Here is a 16,185-nt window from a genome sequence, read left to right on the forward strand (position 1 = left end):
GCAGTTTTACTTATTTCAATAATTTGGTTTTTAAGCACTTAAATGTCTTTCTTCAACTCCTAATTTTGAATAGAAAATTTATTAAGAAAACCAATGGAGGCTTAGAAGACCTCAGAGGAAAAAACAGACGAGTATAAACTATGTGTTTAAAGAACAAAGCTAAAAGTGGGTCAACTTACAAGTGGGGGCATCATGCCCTTGCTTGATGGGGGAATGACAACTCGTAGATCTGGTTTCCGACTGTTCATTCCAAGACTGCCACCACCTGGTGGCGGGGGAGACTTTGTAGGCATGACTTTGCCTAAACTATTTGCACCAGTATTTCCAATCAAATTTGGAGAGGCCCTTGAGTTTACAAATCCATTCCCTGGGAAAGGGAAAAACAGTTGCTTATTAACATGTAAAGAGTCATTAAAATAGTTTAATAAATCTAAAATAATGCTAACTGCCCATATATATGTGTATATAAGTTTTTAAAAATTATTAATTTTATAAACTTAGAAAATTAATTTTTATAAAAAATAAGAATTTTATGACATACAAAGTTTACTATTTATAATAAAACACAATGTCATTAATATTGTACTATTATTTTGACAGATACTCATTTGTATTTACATATTTTAAATCTCTTCTACTTTTATACTTCTATCTTGAAATCTTGAAATGGGAGGGGGACCAACAAGATGCCCCTTAGTGGTTAAAGACACTTGCAATCCAGCAGTGGCTTGAGTTTGTTCTGCAGGACTCACATGGTAGAGAGAACCGACTCCTCTAAGTTGTCCTCTGAGCTGCACATGGCACCGTATTACCTGCACACCCCTCCTAATAAATATGTATAGTAATAAGAGGAATGATGTATAGTTTTGTACTTGAAGTGTTTGACTGATATGCTGCAACTTGTTTATCCTTGGAAAAGGTTCTGAGTTTATCCTTTTCTCTGAACCTATAAACAGTATTTTCTCTACTACTTTTCATATTGCTAACCCCATATTTTTCTTTACTACTGGTTACTAATACTGGCTCTAAAAACAAAACAAAATCCCAACAAATAAACAACGTTCTCCAACTTAGTACAGTTCCCACCTTACAGAAGGGACATGGGGAAGGGTGCAGTGTCTTCTGCAGCTGACAATGCGGACTGTGTCAACTCACAGTTGCTACTGCAGTCAGTTCTCCCATCATAGAATCAAAGGAAGACGACAGAACAAGAGAACTCACAAACAGAAGGAAAAGGGGATAGAAACCATGAAGCGGAACACAAATCCCACAGATGCATAAACACATCACAGACACAACAACAGCACAGGCATAGAACTGAGCCATAGCTTCTTAGCTCCAGGGAAGGACGGCAGCTGAGAGGAGAGGAGTCGTACCTACAACACCTGTCAGTGATCACAGAGTCAAATGACCAACAAGGGACTTGAAAGAAAAGGAAACTACAAACTCAACTGAAGACTCATACAACAAAGTTAACCAACATGGACTAAACAAATAAGTCACTTGGAGAAAAAACTTTAAAATGGGAGAAAAGAATCCCATAAGAAAATTGAGAAGGTGAAAAAAGAACCAACTAGAAATTCTGGAAATTAAAGAACCAATTAATCAAATCAAATAAAAAGCAGGAAGCATCTACAGACAAGATGAAGCAGAGGAACTATTCTGGGATGGAAAACAAGGTTAAGACAGTAACATGTACAGATAAATATAAAAACAATGGAATCAAATTTCCAAGAAACCAAACTAAAGCAAAAGGAACTAAGATAGTCAATAGCTCAAATAACCCATTCACTAAAATATCTGAAAATTTCTGAAACCATGAGAAAGAAAGTGCTCAGAACTTCAAATAGACATGGGCAATGAACTTCTTCATGATTTCAAAAACACAAAGAAGGGTTCACAAGATGGACTGATGGGTAAAAGCACTTGTTACCAAAACTGATGATCTGAGTTCAATCCCTGGGACCCACATGGTGATAGAGAAACCGACACCAACAGAATATCCTTCAATTTCCACACATTGCAGAAACATATGCATATACCACCACACATATACATAATAAAATAAATAAACGTAATTAAAAATAAAAAGCAAAGAAACAATACTAAAAGCAATAAGGCAAGGTCAATGAAATGGCTCAGTAGGTAAATGTGACTGAGTGCAGGCAGCACGACCTGTCTTTGATCCTTGGATCCTATAAAGTAGCAAAAGGAAAACCTGGTTGTCTTCTGACCTCAAAGCATGTGCCATGTGCATGTCTTTCTGTCTCTCTCTCCTTTCCTCCCTTCCTCCCTCCCGTCCCCCTTAATTACTTAACACAAACAACCCAAAAAGCTATGAGGGAAAAACACTAATTCACAGGGGCAGAAATATTAGAATAACAATAGGTCAGAAAGCCTAAAAGTAAGGAAAGCAAAGAATAGTGTATTTCATAGCCTATAATAAACCATTATTGTCAAATCCAGTAAAATAATCTATTAAAATTGATGGAGAACCAAGTTAAGCACAAGTAAGTATAATCTGTGGCAATTAAGCAAGAAATGCAGGAAATGCTTGAATAAAATACACAAAGAAGTTTGACAGTTTACTCACAATATAAAAGAGCATATTTCATGAAAACAAGTGATCAAAAAAGGCAAAAAGAGATAAAATTCATAAGGTCTAAAGCCAGAAGGAGAATGAGAAAGAGGAAGAAGAGGAGGAGAAGGAGGAGGAGGAGGAAAGAAGAAGAAGGAGGAGGAGGAAAAAAGGAGGAAGAGGAGGAAAAAAGGAGGAAGAGGAAGAAAGAAGATGAAGGAGAAGGAAGATGAAGAAGAGAAGAAGAAGAAGAAGATGAAGAAGAGAAGAAGATGAAGAAGAAGGAAGAAGAAGAAGAAGAAGAAGGAGAAGAAGAAGAAGAAGAAGAAGAAGAAGGAAGAAGGAAGAAGGAAGAAGGAAGAAGGAAGAAGGAAGAAGGAAGAAGGAAGAAGGAAGAAGGAAGAAGAAGAAGAAGAAGAAGAAGAAGAAGAAAGAAGAAGAAAGAAGAAGAAAGAAGAAGAAAGAAGAAAGAAGAAGAAAGAAGAAGAAAGAAGAAGAAAGAAGAAGAAAGAAGAAGAAAGAAGAAGAAAGAAGAAGAAAGAAGAAGAAAGAAGAAAGAAGAAGAAAGAAGAAAGAAGAAGAAAGAAGAAGGAAGAAGAAGAAAGAAGAAGGAAGAAGAAAGAAGAAGAAAGAAGAAGAAAGAAGAAGAAAGAAGAAGAAAGAAGAAGAAAGAAGAAGAAAGAAGAAGAAAGAAGAAAGAAGAAGAAAGAAGAAAGAAGAAGAAAGAAGAAGGAAGAAGAAGAAAGAAGAAGGAAGAAGAAGGAAGAAGAAAGAAGAAGAAGAAAGAAGAAGAAAGAAGAAGAAAGAAGAAGAAAGAAGAAGAAAGAAGAAGAAAGAAGAAGAAAGAAGAAGAAAGAAGAAGAAAGAAGAAAGAAGAAGAAAGAAGAAGAAAGAAGAAGAAAGAAGAAGAAAGAAGAAGAAAGAAGAAGAAAGAAGAAGAAAGAAGAAGAAAGAAAGAAGAAGAAAGAAGAAGAAAGAAGAAGAAAGAAGAAGAAAGAAGAAAGAAGAAGAAGAAAGAAGAAGAAAGAAGAAGAAAGAAGAAGAAAGAAGAAGAAAGAAGAAGAAAGAAGAAGAAGAAGAAGAAGAAGAAGAAGAAGAAGAAGAAGAAGAAGAAGAAGAAGAAGAAGAAACAATCAACCAGAACAACTGTCAACAAAAATAAACAGTAATAACAAACCCTTTTCAATAATGGGAATACAAGTGACTATTTAAAGATAGAGACTAACAGACTATGCTTAAAAATGAGGTCTAACTATTCAGTTACCTCTAAGGAACTCATGTAACTAGAAGAGATTCAAAACCTGAGAGCCTGTCCAAGGCTCAAGTCAACCCACCAAGCAACAGAAAGCTGCCAACAAGCTGACAAGTCCTCACATCTGATAATGAAGACTTGGAACCAAACCTAGTTAGGAGATGAGAGAGCCATTAAATATTAACAAATATTAACAAAGGGAACATTCATCAACCAACAGGGCAGAACTATTGTAAATGTTTATGGAACAAATCCGGAAGCCTTCAGGTTTTAGATCTTTTCTAGTTACATGGGTTTCTTAGAGGCAACTGAATAGTTAGACCTCATTTTTAAACGTGGTCTGTCAGTCCTTTAATGGTGAATTAGTCATTTGCATTCAGGTTATTATTGAGAAGGGTTTGCTATTGATTTTACTAGCAGTTGCTCTAGTTGGTTTTCTATGGTCATTCATAAAACAAACATTAAAAGGCACAGAGACTACATGAGGTACTGACTCAGTACTGCAGGGGACTTCACTACTCACCCCCACACATAACCAGGTCTTCCAAAAAGGAAATTTGCAAAAACCTCTCTATATCTTAACTATTAAATAAATCAACTGGACTTAATAGGTATCTACAAAGCATTCTAGCTAATAGAGAAAAGATATACACTTCTCAGCAGCACATAGAACCATTCCTAAAACTGATACTACAGACAACAAAGGAAGCCTTAATAAACACACACAAAAACAGACCCTGAAATGATTCCCTGCATCTAAACAGATCACAGTGAACTAAAACAAGAAATGAACAGCAAGACTAAGCACAGAAAATACATAAATACTTGGAAACTACGCTCTACTTTTTTGAATTTTTGAAAGCTATACTTTTTCAATTTTTAAATTGAAGCTCAATTTTAAAATCAGGGAGGAAAACTGTAAAACTCTTACGAGTCAAATGACCACTAAAGCACAACCTACCAGAGCCTCTGGGATACAGCCAGGTCCTATGAGGAAAAGTCAAGAGCTCTGTGTTCATACGGTAAAAAGCCAGAAGGAGCTCAAGTCAACAAGCTAATGTACCTCAAAGCTCTAGGAAGACAAGAGATCAACCCAGGACTAGATGGATTCACTGCTCAATTCTTCCAAACTTCTAGAAAAAAAAAAATCTAAGTATAATACTTCCACCAAACCCATTCTATGATGCTAGTATTATCATGATACCAAAACCAGGTAAAGACAAAACCCAAAAAGAAAACTAGAGACCAATCCATATAATGAATACAGATATAAAAATTCTCAGCAAATACTTGCAAACTGAATTCAAGATCACATGAAGATGTTATATCATGTTCAAGTTGGTATCATCCCAGGACACAAGGCCTATTCCACAAAAGCAAATCAGTAAATGTCATATTCCATATTAATAGACTTTAAGACAGGAAAACCACATGATAACCTCAACATGAAAGTTTTTTGACAAAGTTCAATACCTATTCATGATAAAAAGTCCTGAAGAAAAAAACAGGATAGAACATTCCGCAACATGATAAAGGGTATCTAAGACAAACCAAGCCACTCTCATGCTAAATGGAAAAGAACTGAGAACATTTCCTCCGAAGTGTAGAAGGAAACAGAATGTCAGCTTGCACTAATTACTCAATATGGTGCTTCAAGTCTTAGTGGAGTTATAAGACAGGAGAAAGATAAAAATGATCAAACTCAAGAAGGAAAAACCATCTCTAGTGGCAGATGATTTAATTCTATACTTAATAGACATCAGCAGAAAACTTTAGGTCCCAAAACTACTTTCAGTAAAGTTATAAGACAAAATCAACATACAAAGCCACAACTTTATACACACAGACCAATATCAAACGAAATAAGAAATAAGAAAAAATATCCTATTTTAATTATTTTTAAAACTATAAATAAATCTAGCCAAAGTAGTCAAAGACTCCTGTAAGTAAATTTTTAAGAAATTAGGAGAAATAATCTGAAGACAATAGGTAAAGAAAAGAACGTCCATGCTCCTGAACTGGCAGAATGAACACTCTGAAATGGCTATGCTACCAAATTCAATCCTCACAGTCACAGCAATTCTCAGCAAAATTTCAATAACATTATTCCCAGAACTAGAAAAAAAATAACTCTAAACTTCATGAAGAAATATGGAAAACCACAAAGCCATCTTAGTTAGAAAGCACACATTACAGAGCCTTAATGAGAAATACAGCATAGAACTGGCAAAAGAAGACATGTAGATAAATGGAATACAATATAGGACCTGTAGATAAATCCAAACTGCTATGGACATCTAGCTGCTGATAAAGTATATGTACTTTGAATAGATAGCCTATTCAATAGATGGTGTTGGCAAAACTGGATATACAGCCGCACAGAAATGAAATTAGATCCCTATCTCTAACCCTGCATAAAAATCAACTCAAAGTGAATCAAAGACCTTTAAAAAAAAAAAAAACAAAAACAAAAAACTGGAGTACTGAAGTTGCTAAAGGAAAAGACTACAAGAGATAGCTATAAGCACAAGCTTTCTGAACCGTACCCCAGTATCACAGAACATACGCCACAGAATATGCAAGTGAGAGTACTTAAAATCAAAAAACCTTACAAAAGAACCTATCAGCAGGCTGGGGAAATGGCTTGATGGGTAAAGTGTTTTCTGTGCAAGCAGGACGGCCAAAGCCAGGTGTTAGGACTGAAGAGAAGGCTCAGTGGTTACGAGCGTTTGCTGCTTTCACAGATCATGTAAGCTCAATTCCTAACCACCCACAACCATCTATGGCTCCTGCTCTTCTTCCCGAGAGCACCTCCACACACTTGGACATGCAAACACATGGTGCGCGCAATGTACACACACATGCACACACAAATAAAAGTAAATCTTAAAAGAAAGACATGAATGATGGTACAAGTTTGCAACCCCAGTGGTAACGGTGGGGTAGAAGCAATCAGACCTAGGGATTGGAAGTGCAAGCAACAGTTTAGTGAGAACCCGCCTCCAAAAATTAGATGACGAGGTTCAAGAAGCCATCACAACATCAACCTCTGTCAACATGCCGGCATGACACAGCACACTAGTGCGCGCGTGCACACACACGCACACACACACACACACACACACACACACACACACACACATGCATACACCACACACATTTTAATTCTGTAGAACTTCTTGAATGAAACAGAACTATGTTTACTTGGTATACTATCTTGAGATTTACAAAGCAATTTCAGGCACACTTAGTAATATATAGTCAAATGATAAATTGATATATGAATTCTATAATTTTTAAAATTACATTTATTTGTAGGGGAGGGGCATGCCTGGAAATCAGAGGACAACTTGTATGGCTTGGTTCTTATCTTCTATCATGTGGAATCTGGGGATTGAACTCAGCCTATCAGATCTGGGGGCAAGCATGTTTACCTAATTAGCTAGTTTGCCAGTCTTGAATTTGAAAACTTAAAATTAGGGGGGTGGAGAGATAACTTGGTAGTTAAGAGTTAAGGTTGCTCTCCCAGAGGACCAGAGTTCAATGCTAAGCATACACATGGCAGCTCACAGCCACTTGTAACTACAGTTGTAAGGGATCCGGTGCCTTCTTCAGGCTTCTTGGGGTAACAGATAGTGCACAGACAGGCATGCAGGTAAAACACCCCCACACATAAAATAAATAATAAAAATGAAAAATTAAATCGTTACTATGCTTAGAAAGATGGTTAAAAGTTTGGGAAGATAAAGTTTTAAAGAAAATAGAGGCCTTACTATAATTATCTTCTTATAAACATTACTTTAAGAGTCAAAAATACTATTATAAAAATATTTGTGTAACAACTATGACAGAATCAACTCTGCAACCTCCTAACTACGATTCTCATAAGCTGGCACCTGAACACAGAAAGGCAGTGGCCTCTAAGAACGGCCGCATCTGCTCGGAAGGTGCACTTGGAAGATGACTAACTACACTGTCCCTGACAGTTCAACCAAGTCTCACATTTGCAAACATTTTAACACGTGACATAGCAATTCTATTTGTGTGTGACTTTATTTTGTTGTGGGGACTGTTATTTTCGTTAATTTTGTGAGGCTATTTCCTGTATTCTGCTTTCAATGTCTTGAAGCAGAATGTATTCCATCTGGGTTCAATCTCTTTTCCTGCATCTCCTGTAAGCTTCAAAGAGCAGTGTGGTTGTTGAGGGAAAAACATCAACTCTTCTCTCTAGATTATTCACTTATGGAGCAGAACAGAACTCAATGAAGAGCTAATCCAGATTTTGTTATCTGGAGGATAAAAAATATTTTACAAGTAACATATTCAAAGTTAGAAGAACTTAATAGACTTTTATACTGCAGAGCAATAAGGTTAACGAGGTTTCTGTTAATACATAATTGCAAGAATGTGTGTTCTGATTCTCCAATACTTGAAAGGCTATTCATGGACCCAAGCTAAAATCTAAAACAAAAAACACCCCCCCACACACACTATTTTAGTATTATTATTATTATTATTAGATTATGCAAATATGTAATTTAGATGCATATATCATTAAGAAGCATGAATGCATCTTTCCCATGTGAAATCTATAATGCATTTTATATGAGAGCATAGTAAACTACAAGAATCAAGTTACAAGAATGGAAGTGGGGTTAAAAGCACAGTATCTTAGTGTTCCACCAGGGCACCACAGCAGATAGTGAGTACAGGATGATGTAAGTGTCTGGCAACATGCCAGGCTGAAGCTAATCTCCAGTGCAAGCTTGCTATTCTCTTAGACTGTATGGGTGCGTGCCTCTCGGCTTGTTTAAGTTCTATAATGGGGACCCTGCACAGGATGATTTGTCTTTTTAATTGAATAAATTTAAGTTAGTATGATTATTGTTAAAAGTTGAATGGTAGCTTATCCTAACAAAAACACTCTTGAGTAAACCATATACCTATGCCTCCAGAAACTGAACAGGCCTCATCTTAATTACGGTCCTATTGATAGAAGGTATGTTGTTCCATTACATCAGTTCATCGCATAGTTCAGAATCTGAACCCTGTCATTTGAAGCAATGTATTTGAGTGGATGGCAAGTTTCTCCATGGCCTTAGGACTACTGCTCTTCTAGCACTAAACAGTAGGTGACTATTTCATTAATGGTTTACTATGAAGCCACTTTTGAAGTCCAGCTGTCAAACAAACTTCAGCAGACTCTATAAAAACCTCAAGCAAGATTCAAATTGGAAGTGGTAGCACACACCTTTAATTTTAGTACTTGGGAGGCAGAGGCAGGCAGAGCAGTTTGAGTTTGAGGCCAGCCTGGTCTACATAGTGAGCTTCAGGCCAGCCAGGGTTACACAGTGACAAATAACAAAACTGACATGCTCAACACACTATTCAATACATATGCAGGAATACATAGAAACATCATAAAATGTCATTTATATGAAGATATAAAACTTACTAAGATACAAAAAAAGATCATGATTTTGAAATAATCAATGACACATTCACTTAGTTTGATGACAATTCACACATAATGGACAATATGGATCATATCAGAAATATTGAATAAAAAACATTTGTGCCCTACTTTCAAAATCCAATCTTTCTTCATCTGTCCTGGGTAGACTGCACTAAAGATACAACTTTCTCCTCTGCCAGAGGCCTCATCAGTTCTCCTGCAATACGATGACTGAAGCATGCAAGTACAGATTTCTGCTTTATTTCCCTTAAACTTTAGTTCAAATTCAACTTCCAGGGGCTACTTTCTCCAGATAAATGCTGTCATCTCAAAATAATGTTTTAAATCTCTCTATCAATGTCACCCTCTGCCACTCCCATGTCCTCTTCATAGAACTGTCCATCTACCACTATGCGGCTCATTTGTCTTTTTAGCTTCCACTCCTCTGGCACAGGCAATCCCCAACCTTCACTTTCATGCAACATGAACAATTCCAGATTTTTCTTGAACTTTTCTATTTCTAGTCCAATATATTTTTCTTTCTCAACACATTTTTAAGAAAAGTAGGTAGAGGCTGGGGAGAAAGTACATGTATGCAAAACATACACACAATACACACAAACACACTATTCCCACCTAGCTAGCCCCACAATCCTTTTTAAGTGAAGGCGCTGAATATATCAATTGTTTTCCCAATCTTGACATTACAATATAGGCTAAAAGTTATATAAACATCTGAGCTATAATATAAGCGGAGTAACACATTTATACTCAGCAGTGAAGTGTTTATAGTAAACCGTAAACAAACAGACGGTCACCATGACAGAGCTATATAAATTATAGCATGTACAACTGCCAGTTTAAGTTTTCAATGACAGATGAAACAAAAAGTATCAAATCAGGGGGGAAAAAAAAAACTCACCAAAACAATTTATTATAATAAAAATTTTATGACTTTAGGGGTACTATCATTATTATGTCACATAAAATTTAAAACATAAAAGAAAGGGGGAAACATTATAACCCTAACTAATGGAATCCATTTGGGGTTCCTTATGTTTTTCTATATGCATATTTTCTGCATAGTTTTAAATCACAACAAAAAAAACCCCTCCTTTGAGATTTCCCTAATTTTTACGTTGCTGACTATGCCTATTTCATCCCATTTTTCACTGCAACAACGTTGGCATGACCCTTTACAGTTTTCTTTTACTTCCTTCTTTAAAGATTCATTTATCTTTCTGTGAATGTATGTCTTCCTTTACGTATGTCTGTATACCATATGGGCACTTGGTAACCTAGCCAGAAGCCAGAGGAAACCATCCAATCCTCTGGAACTGCAGTTATAGACAGACATGAGCCTCCACGTGGGTGCTGGGAACTGAATCCAGGTCCTGTGCAAGAGCAGCCAATGCTTTTAACTGCTAAGCCACTCTCCAGTCCCTAGCTTACTTCTTTAGACAAAGTCTCAGAAAATGGGTTAGGGGTTTAGATATTTTATAACCACTGCAATCTTTCAAAACAGGGTTTCTCTGTATAGCCCTGGCTGTCCTGGAACTCACTCTGTAGACCAGGCTGGCCTCAAACTCAGAAATCTGCCTGCTGCTGCCTCCCAAGTGCTGGGATTAAAGGCGTGCGCCACCACTGCTCAGCTCTTTCAAGTCTTTTAATAAAGACTATAAGCTGTCAAAAGCATGTATGAAGACCATCAGCTTCATTACATATTTTGGGTGTTCCAATAAAAGTGAGTATCAGATGCGAATTAGCAAGTTAAAGTCATATAGATTTTTGGCACTTTAATTTGAATATAGGCTTGAGGTGTAGATCAGGCTGGTCTAGAACCCAGGATTCCATATGGCTTCTGAAATGCTGTGGTTACAGGTATACCCCAAATTCATAGTAAGACACTAAAATACTGCTGGGTACACACTTGGTGATTAAATTCAATGCTTCGCACCTGCTAAACAAATAATACTGAATAGTTATATTCTCAATCCACTATGCACAACAGGTCCCAAATAACAGACCAACATCATTGAATTACAAAAAAAACCCCAAAAAAACAAAAAAAAGTACACTACAAATAGTGTGGCTCCAAGAGGTACTGTTTATTTCTGGTACTTTACACAGGCTCCAGCCTTCTGGAGTATCAGCCCAATGTGATATGAGTATGCAAGGCTTTCTTAATACGGGTGGGCTCTAAACACACTGCCTTATTGATGTCAAGTAGGGAAAATGTAAGTGTATATGAAAAGAGTACATTTGGATCCAGATAATAAATAAAGCAGGGTTACAATTAAATAAACCATACATATTTGAAAATATACATATGAGCATAGCAGTCCCAGTGTATAACTGATAGTAAAACCTTCATATACTTTCCTACATTTGATCTCTTAAAACCCTATAGTGTTTTTCTTAATCCATTGAAATCCACTAAAATATCGTTTAATGTGGTGCAAACATAACATCAACATCATAATCTATCTTTACCACATGTCAGGACTGAAAGGACAGGCTATGACATATTTTTAAATATATTTTAAAATCAGTTATTTTATGTGTATAAATGTTTTGCATATATATATATGTATGTATATGTATGTATATATATGTATATGTATGTATATATGCATGCATGTATGATAACCCAGTGTAGACAGAGGGTATTAGATCCTCTGGAACCAGAGTTATAGTTGTAAGCCACCATTATGGGTGCCAGGGTTCAAACCGAAAGAGCAACAAATACTCTTAACTGTTGAGCCATCTTTCCAGCCCTTTAAACCACCAAGAATCCAGAAGGCTGAACCCTAAGTATAGCGAACCAGAAATACAGTCTCCTTTAGTAGCCACACTATTTGCATCATGCCATTTTGTTTTGTTTTAAATTAGATGATGCTAAACTATTGTTTAGGACCCACTGTGCATAGTATATTGGGAACAGAGCTACTTAACAGTGTTTGTTGATGATGTATGAGGCTTTAGATTTAATCACCACCATCACATATGCTGGGATAGTCCCAAAGTGAAAAAGTCTGTAACAATGACAAACTATGAATGCTCTACACATGACCACCAAAGCATATCCACAAGAGAAATCACTTGGATCTCTAACTTGAGTAGTATACACACATTTCTTTGTACTCTAATTTCTGAAAACATTTAATGGTGTTTTAAAATAAAGTCCTTTACCAATAGTTTAACTTCAGTGGTGACAAAAGTTATATAAAAGCATCTCTCTAAGACATGATCTTAGAAGGCCACTGCCAAACTGCCTTCTAAATATGTTAGCTGCTGTCATCTCTTAATCAGAGAAGCTGTTTTGCCCTCAGTGACTGCTGAGTACTCAACCCTAACGGGAAGATCTAATTCTGAGCCTCCCCATGAAAGCATAGGGAACGTCATGTAAGAAGGGCTGAAAGAATGTTACAGAAACCCTTGACTACCTGCCCAAGATCAAGGCATTCAGCATTGGATTAGGGAGGGATTCTAACTCTAGCAGAGGAGTTGTTGCAGTTAACAGCAGCTACTGAGAGAGGGAAGGTCATTTTTCCATGGGGTTGTAGTTGTTGGCATGGAGTCTATGCTCTGGTGGATGGTCTCATTCCCACTGACAAGCAAGTAGCACTAACTGAACTCAGTGGATTATTTAAAAAAGAAAAGAAGGAAGAGGACAATGAAGGTAGGAGGAGGCTGTGTGGTCATAGGCGGTGCATTGAGGGAGTAAGAAGGGGAATGGCGGGCAAGGATATCTTCAAGGTACATTATGCATGTGTGTTTGTGTGTGTGTGAGATATGTATACATCTATATGATACTGTCAAAATTACATTCAAAATATGTTTTTAAAAAGATCTTGCTATAAATGTTGCATTAGAGCAGCTTAATGTTTAGCAAAGGAAACGCCAGGTATGGAGAAAGCACTTAGTACATACTAAGGAACTAACGGTCAATGTGTAGGGGATGAAGCAGGGCTACTGCAGAAAACTGCTACATTTTCAGTTAACTATCCCTCAGAAAGATAAAAGGCCTATTTCAAGGCAATACTTACTAGTAACTCAGATCAAACAGACGTACAAAGTTAAACAATAGGAAAACACTTACCCACAGGACTATTTCCAGCTCCATTTGGCACCGTGAGGTCTGTAGTGCTCAACATCCCACCTAACAATATTACAGAGAAAAGAGAGAATGAATAAAATTGGCTTTCTTTATTTCACAAACAGCAAAATGAAGTCATCTCACTATAATCTACATACTGTTCCTGAAAATCAAACCAAACCAAAATTAGCTCGATCAAAAGTTGTCACTAATGTATAATTTGATAATATATATATATATATATATATATATATATATATACACACATACATACACACACTATAGTATAACTGTACATGTATCATGTTTAATTCCACATGTGCTATGTGTGGGGGTTGATGTGTAGTGTCCACAACACATGAATTTAAATATTAAGCTCTTGCTCTACCTGTGATCCTGTGCATCAGTATCAACAAGCGAACGCTGATGGGAATGAAGGCAGGTCGTTCATATGGAGCACTACTATTAAACTTAGGACTTAGGGGAAGGAAGGCAATGCCAACCTGTCCGGACTAAGGTGGTAAATGCACAGCAAACTGATGTTGAATTACTGAACTAAGTCAGCAGGAAGAGATACTCAGCATACTCTCATTCCTTTATTTCTAACATGATGGTTCACATTTAACTTTAAATCTTCACTTACAGCATTCAAGATAAATTCTCTGCCTGTCACACGACACGGCTTTCACATGATACAGAAAAATTATAGTGTTAAATTCTCTATACTACTGTACTTTGGCCAGAATTGTTTTTCCCATGGATGTTTAAAAAAAAAAAGTACTTAAAATGGACTTAATTATGTAGCAGTGACTCTTGTTCATTCTGACAACAAAGTGTATTTTTGTTTGTTTGTTTAGTTTTGTTTTTTGAAATAAGGTCTCTACATAGCCCCAGTAGTCCTGGAACTCACTATGTAGACCAGTTATCCTCAAACTCAGAGATCTGGCTGCCTCCCAAGTGCTGGGATTCAAGGCCACCACACCTGGCCTGATAATAAAGACTAAGGACAAAAAACTTCCTCTATCAGCAAATCCTTTCTAATCCTCTTTTCAAAGAGCAGAGAGAGCACTTCACAACATACTTGCACTGCCGGTACTTGGTGGTCTCTGCGGAGCTCCTGGGGACACATTTCTATGTAGCGTGGCTGGGGGTGGAGACAGCATGCTCGAATCTGCTAATGTTGAGCTGGCTGCCAAAGACGGTGACACGAGTGAACTCCCTGGGTTAGTGTACGACAAAGCATTAGGGCTGGTCACAGGGACTGTGACAGACATTGAGAAGTTCTGAGGTGGCAAGCCAGGCTGTAAGTAAAGAACAAGAAAGAGAAAACTATTGGTTTCCTTTCCATCAACATTAAATAACTTTAATTTGACTCCGTAACTCATTATCAAAAGCAAAGGATGGGAACAGTTGCTTCATTTGCAGTGTTAAGCTATTTTCTCTAGAATTGTACTTGAACATGAATATACCAGACAAACTCTTTCATTTTCAATTTTATACTGATACATATATGCTAAGTGTATAACTATATACTATGTTTCAAATATTCAAAGAGATGAAATGAAAAGTTAAACCTGGAATTAAAATAATATTGTTGAATTTAGGCATAAAATATATTACTGTTACCAAGTAAGCATTAATTAGAACTTCAATGCAAACAAACCAATTTAACATTACATTTCTATTGGGAGAACCCAAATATAACCAAAGAGGGAAAGTACAGATATATTATTAATTTAATACATCAAATTTGGGATATTATGAATAAGTCCAGTATGATTTGATTGATGGGTATTTTTAAAATAGAAAAGTCAAGTAATTATATACAGAACACAACGTACTTGTATGCAATGAAATATACAAAGAAGCCTACACAAGATTAACTATTGCCAAGTTAGAATAGAGAGTCTCGGAATCTTTGAAACTGTAGAAAGATTAAATTATAGACATTATAAAAGCTATCTTCTTATCAAAATATTTCACGCTTTCTCTGAAAGGTCATTTCCTAGTTTGCTCTGGCATTTCCTCCACAGACCAATATCAATATATTTGTTGACCATGATAAATAGAAGGCTCCTTCATAACTTAAAGTGTTGGGGGGGGGGGACAGTAAAAAAAAACATACAAACAATAAAGTGAGTTGATTATTCTTGCAGATTAAAGTTTAACTATGGCAACAATATCCCTGTGAGGTCACAGCAATTTTACTTGCTACCGTCTTTTTTAAAATGATGGTATTAGGTTAAAAATTTTGGTTAAAGCTACTTCCATGTGATTCTTCCTACAAACTATGTTAAAGACATGACATATGATGCGGATCATCCTTTAGGGCATAGTTCAAGAGATTAAACCTTGACAATGAACAAACACCACAACACCAGCACTGGAGCTGATGGTTCCTGGACAGCTGTGCCTACACAGTGAGAGCAGAGCTACAGGGATGACCTAAGGTGGCTCTCTCTACAGTCCAGTGAGAAGATCTTTCGAGATGTTTCAGTCCAAGCTCAAAACTGACTCTTTCACAGTGTTAGGTATCTGTGCACGGTAAAATTACAATGACTATTTGTTTTGTGACTAGTTTAAGGACATGGGTACCTAAGAGTAAATCCAGTCCTCCTTAGTGCTGAGAGTATAAAAAAAGGCCAGTTATGTACTCAGTTTTCTTGCTGTTCAAGGTTTTGGGACAATATACAAAGAGATGAACAGTCAATTCAGCTCTGTAAAAATGAAGATAATTATGTAAAATTAGTAAAAATGTTTTTGAGGCATGAAATCTTGGCATTCTTAAGATCAAGTTTATG

General features: G+C 36.6%; 1 protein-coding gene across 10 annotated transcripts in view; it reads right to left on the reverse strand.

The window, feature by feature from the left end:
* Positions 1 to 16,185, reverse strand: part of Mef2a (myocyte enhancer factor 2A) — a 145,294-nt gene that overhangs the window by 20,315 nt on the left and 108,794 nt on the right. For all 10 annotated transcript variants that reach the window (NM_001291191.2, NM_001357324.1, NM_001291195.1 and 7 more), the window contains 3 exons: positions 14,466 to 14,685; positions 13,388 to 13,447; positions 180 to 367 (listed from right to left, as the gene is read on the reverse strand). In NM_001291191.2, coding sequence (NP_001278120.1) covers positions 180 to 367; positions 13,388 to 13,447; positions 14,466 to 14,685 — 468 coding nt within the window. The remainder of the gene's footprint in view (positions 1 to 179; positions 368 to 13,387; positions 13,448 to 14,465; positions 14,686 to 16,185) is intronic.

The sequence above is a fragment of the Mus musculus genome, chromosome 7, assembly GCF_000001635.26.
Source record: "Mus musculus strain C57BL/6J chromosome 7, GRCm38.p6 C57BL/6J".
In the NCBI taxonomy this organism is placed as follows: Eukaryota; Metazoa; Chordata; class Mammalia; order Rodentia; family Muridae; genus Mus; species Mus musculus.